Genomic DNA, 7585 nt, shown 5'->3' with positions numbered 1-7585 from the left:
AACCCAGCTGAGGAGCACGTCAAACTTGAGCTGGACACGTCCTCTCTCCCACTTACAGCTTCTTGATCTTCACGCGGAGCCATTTTTTGTATTTGTTCGAGACTAATTACAAATCTGCTGCCACTGAACTTCTAAATACCAGCTGTCACGACCTCTGAACCCGTCAAGTGTGTCTTTCACATGACCTAAGCCCTTTGCTAAAGAGGGCCCTGGGTTTTTCAAGAAGCCTTGAAAAATTTACATAATCCATTAACTACATCAGTGTAGACTTATATTATGCTAATTCGACTTTGGACAAAAAGTTTTTTTATTGTTATCTTGAAAAATAACCAGTGAGGAAGAATATGACTTTGTCTAAATGGACAAAAACTGTGTTTTTTGGCGTCGTGTCCTACCTGTCTGAAGGTGAGAGGCCCACAGAGGTCCTCAGTGTGATGATGATTGACTTTCCTGCTGCTTTCTAAGGATGTTTGTAGTTTTGTTCTGTGGGCCTGCTTGTTGTGCTCGGACACCATTAAAAATGTTGACCTTAAGCGAGTCTCGCAACTTGCTTGCTCGGCTTAATCAGTTTTGTCCAGCCTGATGACAGAGATGTCCAGCTATTGGCCGAGAAGGGGAGGGCACGTCATCTCCATCAATCAGGGACTGCTGTTTCTCCTCTGAGGAATGTCCCCACGGTCGTCCAGCCGCCTGACCATGCATGAGAGGCCGGGCATGAAGTGCAAGCCCGTCCAATGATTATGCAGGGGAAAGGTGATAATGACTTCCTATCAAGAGTTAACGGCCGAAGGGGAGAATAGCCCTCTGTTAACGGGCTGCTGCCGAGCAAAAGAGGTTATAAACCAGGACCTGGGCAGCAGGTCTCATCCTGAACTCGGTGGTCGTGATGAGGAGGGGAAAGTGGAGGTGGAAGTTGCCTCGGGATTTTATTCTCCGCGTCTGACTTTGTGCACCTCTTCGGACAGCCCTCCTCCTCCAGGGTTTGAGGCTCTGGAGGGATTCTCGACACTGGCCTGCCCCCACTCGTCCCGTGTCCCCTGGCGGTGCAGGGTGCAGGGGCAGGGCTCTCCAGGACGTGGATACTGCGCGTCAAATAAAGAGAAGCCACAGCGCTTTGGGTCCCTTACGGAGGAAATTCAAATTTACCCTCACAATATCCCCGAGATTCACATCACCGTGGGAAGCTCCACGAGCCCGGACTGTAAAGGAGCTGATACGGATGAAAGGAGTAAAACTTTTGAGTGGATGAGAGTAAAGAGGAGTCAGCACCGGGCGGGTAAGTTTTTTATGTGTGTGTTCAGGGACACTGAGCGAGAGAGGGAGGGGTGAAATGACCGCGAATTTAATTTGGGATAATTTGTAAATTTGTTTTGTTCGGTTTTTAGCTTTTAAATAACTTCCCTTTATAGTTGAGAAAGTTTGATCGAAGTTTTCTATTCGAGCAGGAAAAGAAAAAAAAGGAGGGGGGGGGGGCTGACGTGTGTGATGCGTCACAGTGAACGATTTCCTCCGTCACCAACAAACAAAAGATGAATTTCAAAGATAAATGCTCCCACCTTAAAAAGCAAATCAAAACGCTTCGAAGGCAGCTATAGCTGTTCCTACTCGACGCCACATTTGAATATGCTCATGAGGAGTCGGGTGCAATTTTCTTAACGGTTTCATGTTAATATGTCTGTTAGGTTATTTAACATTTTTTGCTCCACCTACTGTTGCAAGCCGGGTTTAGACTGTGCACAGAGGGAGAAGGTGAAGTACAGTGAGAAGCCTGTTTAGCCTCAGTGTATATTCAACCCAGAAAACAATCAATTATTTACCCTTGCCCTTACTAACCAGCAGACTTTGAATAATGCAACAGACCACTGCCTGTCGAGGCTCACAGGAAGTTGAGTAAAACTTACTCCTGTAAGCTGAAGTGCTCCCTGAGTATTGATTAGTTGTCTGTTTGTAATGAAAGCCCTTGTGTATTGATTTCAGTTTGCAGCACCTTTACATGTGTCCACCTTTTTAACATAATTGCTGTCACAGATCACCATTTCACTGACTGATGAGTTCTGGGCAGAGAGCCCACAGAAGAATACATATCCCAGACTTTAAAAAATATATATCAGGAGCATACTAATGTGAAAAATGCCCATCAATCCTCAATTTTATGTGAGTTATAGTATCTTATGTAGATCCTTCATTTGATCAATAATGTCACTTGATTGACTGGCCACTGTACTTGGGCTGGGTTTCATAAATTTTACATGGAGGAAGATTTACAACAGCGGTGGTCCAGTATTGTTTTTTCTTTCTTTTCTTTTTAATAGTCTGTGTCTGCAGTAAGAATGCTGCTGACCCAAATATCCAGTGACCAAATCTGAAACAAACAAAAAAACTATTTGTGGTAGAAGGGCCCAGCTTGTCTTTTAAGGGACGCAACAAACAATCTGAACATAAAATGATGTCATAATCTTTCTGCTACCTTTGTATGCTCTCAAAAAAGGAGAGACATCACATTTGATTTTAATTTTGATCATTTTGTGACTCAACAAACGTAAAATCTGTAGAACCCAACTGTTTGCTCAATATTCAGATTAGTCCACCGGACGGTCGCAGAATAAAAAACTGTGTGGCAATGGGTCAAGCTTAAACTAATGAAATAACAAATACATTTAAAAAAAATACAATAAAAAAATCCTTGGTTACATTAGTGGCTTAGCTACTGATCTGCATTTGCAGATTCTTTTAAAGATGTCGCTGTGACAGAAACAGAAATGTGGCATAAACACAGCTGATTTATTATAAAAAATGAAATGGTGTAAGAAACAAACAAACCAACAAACAAATAGAAAAACCTACAGTTCATGTTCTTTAGACCGGATATATTGCCAAAGCGAGGAAGGTAGAAGGTGGCAGGCACACTGCTGATTGATCTCAAAGTCATTTTATCCATCAAACACATTAGAGACACACTCACATGATCCAAATCCATGTGCTTGGGAAAACCATTTGCTCACACCCACCCACGCAAAAAGACATTTCCTGCCAGTATTGTTTGTATCTCTGTAACCTCTTTCTGTTTCTCTCTGAAGGAGATCATCTGTAGGAGTAACTCATTAGGACTACTGTGTAACTTGTAAAAGAGTCATTAGTGAAAGTATGCTTTCCTCTGGAGGTTGTATTGGTTTTGCAACCCCCCCCCCCCCCCCCCCCCCCCAAAAAAAAAAAAAAAGTATTGCGTATTCTTCCATGTTGAAAGGCCTCCATAGACCTGCTGTAACCTGATCTCCTGGCTCAGTGTATATACTCCCAGTGCGTCATTCTTCAATTATGCTTTGACAGCACCTGAATTACTGTGGGCTGGATGCCCAGATGACTGAGGCAATGTGTATTGATCTATCCCTTTTCTTCTTCCCTCTCCTTGGCTTGGAAGGCCCTTCCATTCCCTTTGCTGGCTGGCTATTTTTAAGCATGCAAGTCATTCCTCAAATATTTAGTTTGATTCTTTTATGCCCTCTGGCCGGCATCAATTCTATTATCTTTGGAGCCATTAATCAGAATGTGCATGTGATTTGCACTCCACAAAGCTCAAGTTCTTAATTACGTACAGTTTCTCTGCATTGGTTCTTCATATTCACTGGCCTCAAATTCTCAGGCTTGGTCACCTTCGCATTCATTTTCTTAAAACACAGATGTTGACATTTATCCTATAACTGACCTTTCCATCTGCTATGCTTTTCCAAGTGGCTGGAGGCCTGTTAACCTTCCTCTCTATGAATTGTGGTGGGAGGCATTGCTCTACACCTGGCACACTGACTCCATTATGCAGAAGCAGCAGCCCATTTTCTCAGAGGCAAAGACACACTGACGACTACCCACAATGTCAGCAATGAAAAATCCAGATATAGCTGCACTTCCTGTCATTCATTGCACATAAGTAGCACAGATGATACTTTAATGTGTAACCCAGAAACCTCAGAGGACAAAAATGGAGACATTTGTCATTAATGCAGCGTTCGAAAGGATTTGTAAACTGTTAAACTGTCATTGACACAGAAAGACCCGAAGGCAAATAATTAATGATTCCGATGAATACAGTTAATGGACTGTAAATGCTACAAAGTTGTGTTGAATCGCCAAACATCTGACTGCTTTATATCAGAATATACGGCATATATTATTTTCTATACGGTTTTTAATGAACTCGCTGAATGTTTTGATGAACACGCTTTTAAAATATAATACTGCCCAGTAATACTGCAAAACATCCAAACTCACACTCAGAAGTTTCACTTTAAATCTGATTTCCAAGCTGTGAGCTTGTGGACTGCAATGTGCTGCACAGGTCTTTCTGTTGTTATGTCCCATGTAGATAGCACAACATTTCAAGCCTCTCTGCTTTACAGCAGTTCAGGATTTTGCACCCTGCCTATAGGCTTTTTGGTAAAGCTGATACTTCTGATGAAACATCTTCATTATACAGGGGACACTTTAAATCATTAGACTGGCACAGAGCCAATTCCTGTAAATGAGTTTTATATCATTTTATCCCCGGTGAATGCTTCAATACTGAACTACTCTTTAAGTAAAAAAATATAATAACGATTATTTATTTATTCTCCATTATCACTGAGATTGGACTGCATATCATTTATTCAGTAAACACTGAATTTATTTTTTTCTGGAAACAAAGTTATGACTTCACGTATAGCCGAACAAACTGAACCTTTCACGTTTTCAGCTTTGGGGTTCAGCTTAAATCGAGGATATGGGCGTGGATAATTTAATTCAGAAAGGTTTTGTGCTTCTTTTGTTAGTAGCCTCATTGATCTTGCTAAAGAAGGTTTTCATGTCCTCTCTCTCTCCCCAGTCAGGACGCGCATGACCTGTGGGTTCAGTATTGTTGACTCGGGCCTCGGTGTGGTGGAGGCTGGAAATCGCAGCATCTGCGCGGACGGCCATCCCACGATGAACGGAGCCCCGAGGATCAGTTACAGCACCAAGCAGCTGACCGAGCTGGAGAAGGAGTTTCACTTCAACAAGTACCTGACGCGGGCCAGGCGGGTGGAGGTCGCCGGCGCCCTGCAGCTTAGCGAGACCCAGGTGAAAGTTTGGTTTCAGAACAGACGCATGAAGGAGAAGAAATTACAGAGAGACGGGCTACTCTCCGACCCAAGGCCCGCGGCTCCGCACTCACACGCCGACACTTTGGACACCTGCCCCTTCCACGGACCGACCTAGCCAAAAAAAAAAAAAAAAAAAAAAAAAATCAAAACAAACAAACAAACACCTGCCCCTGAACTCCTGAACTGCATCGTGCGTTACACGGCAAGTCTGCAAATGTTTTGATTGGCGTTTGCATCGTTTTCAATCAGGCTTCACCTTTATTTGCTTACAACGACGGATGCTTAACGCAAGAAGCGCAAAGGCAAGTTTCTTCATGCAAGAACGGGCCCAGACGATTTGTCATTCTCTCCGGCTTCAGACTGGTGCTCTGATTTGAATATTAAAATTCAACTCATCCCATTGCGCTCCTATCTACACAATGTAAACGAAGATACAAACTCATATTAATTGCCCATAGAAACTGTGGAAGTCCATTTGCGTATTTTCTTTTTGTGTTTTTTGTGTTTCTTTTTTTTGTTTTTGTTTTTTACTTTTTTTTTTGGACAATTTATTCGGCAAACTTGAACACATTTTAACTCGTGCTTCCCAGTTTCTATGTAAAATGTATTATTTCTATTTATTGAAGATCTATTTATGATTATTATTTATTCTGATATTTTTACAGCATTTATTCACATTATGCCATAGCTGCCGTCTCAGACAAATTAAAGTCCACAATTATGTGGAATTGTTTCTGTTTAAGCTGTTTGCTTCTGACGGCTCACATTTGAGGACAGGAGGAGATACACCTGTTGTAGGCAGAGCCCACGCGTTATGTTACCAAATATTTATCAAGCTAATTTAGCTTCGCTTTGAATCCTGCCTTCGTGTCGTGTGTTTTATCCACTCCCACTGTTTCCTTTATCCACGGAACGATTAAAATGCCATGATTGATGGAGAGATTTATTGACGGGCTCGTATTGGAGTATTGATCCGTGGTGATCCATCCATTTGAGGCACAAATATGTGAGCATTTGCATGCATGTGTAACTGCATGTTAATGGAATGTAGAAACGTCGCGATCGGGAGCTGTTGCGTCTTTTATTGCTTCTATATATGCATCAGAAAATGATAATTTAGCTGAAAGACTCATGCGGGAGAAGAGACAATAAAACGGTGCCTGTGCTGTTTTGCAGATCAACCAATAAACTGTGTGGCCCCAGCAGTTCGAGCAGCTAAATATTCCTTCCAGATTCACATCTCATCTCATATAAAGTAAATGATGGTAAACACGGCCCTTAAACACTGTTATGTTTCCGGTATCACACTGCGTTTCTATCATGTTAATGTCTACTTTAATATCAAGATATGGGCCATCAGGCACATTAATTTTGTGTAAGGGAATATTTTTGTTTAGCTTTCAATTAGCGTGTTTGCACTGGATATGAAGGTTACTGGATCCAAAACGGATATTAATCATAACAAAGGAATTAAACTTGAGTGTTGGAGATTAGAAATAAAGTGCTAGGATAAAAAAAAAAGATGAAGAAGAAGAGGAGGAGGAGGAGGAAGAAATTGGGTCGGTTTCAAACCTCTGACGAGCGTTCTCGTTTGAATTTGTATTTGTATCATGTAAGTAAAATGCTACTGGTAATACTCATTTAAAGTAATACAATTGCGCCTTTGTAGGGCACAAGAGTAGACATGGAGGCTGCAAGGCCAAGCTAATATATGCAGTTACACCAGAGTTCACCTCTCACCTCCTGACCTTTGCCTTGCCTCGGAACAACGATGACCCGGTCAGCGGCTCTGAGAGAGCAAGATGCACCATTAATTTGGGTGACCTCGAAGTCTGAGCTTTTCTCTTCCTTTCTTTCGTTTTCTCTTCTTCTTTTTTTCAACAAGCAACTCCAAATGCTTTTGTTCTGGTGTGGGGTGTGTGTGTCCACACAACAATATTTCATGGAGCTGAATAGAAGGGCGAGTAGGCCATATGATAATTGTTCATATTATAATTCCATACCAGGCCAGATAATGGATTTTTTTCTCCTACACCTAGAGGTAACCTAATTTTTGCCCCGTCTCTTATTTTAATAAGCCAAAAAAATATGCTACTGGCTCAGTTTATAAACCGGATGAAAGAGTCTTTTCACCCAATAAGTTTTTGGATATAAACTACAGACCTATTTTTAATAGCAAAGTTGAAATATTAGAGTTACTTGAGCATGCTCAACAGTTAATATGATTCCATGTCAGAGCCAGCATAAACAATATTTGGAACAACTATTCATTAGAAGTTTGCAGTTTATATATTTTATGCATATTTGCTTGAAGAATTACAAAAAACCCCTACACACACCTATTTTTCTCCAACCCCCAAACAATATGTTTTTAATGTGCATCTCATTAGTGAAAGCCAGAAAAGAAAAGAAGTTTAAAGTTAAAGAAGAGGGGCCAACTTTACAAACATTTAAAAGTTTTCTTTTTCTTTTCT

The 7585-nt window shown here is 41.3% G+C and overlaps 1 protein-coding gene across 1 annotated transcript; it reads left to right on the top strand.

The window, feature by feature from the left end:
- Window positions 1–714: 714 nt before the first annotated feature.
- hoxc1a (homeobox C1a) lies at window positions 715–6313 on the top strand. The gene is made up of 2 exons (XM_085444508.1): window positions 715–1276; window positions 4856–6313. Exons 1-2 carry the CDS (start codon window positions 760–762, stop codon window positions 5224–5226), a joined length of 888 nt encoding a protein of 295 aa, XP_085300634.1. The 5' UTR covers window positions 715–759; the 3' UTR covers window positions 5227–6313.
- Window positions 6314–7585: the final 1272 nt, after the last annotated feature.

Source organism: Copadichromis virginalis, linkage group LG20 (assembly GCF_057382275.1).
Source record: "Copadichromis virginalis isolate Kocher_CV1m ecotype Utaka linkage group LG20, C_Virginalis_male_GT1.1, whole genome shotgun sequence".
Taxonomy (NCBI): Eukaryota; Metazoa; Chordata; class Actinopteri; order Cichliformes; family Cichlidae; genus Copadichromis; species Copadichromis virginalis.
This window is presented reverse-complemented; position numbering and strand designations above follow the sequence as displayed.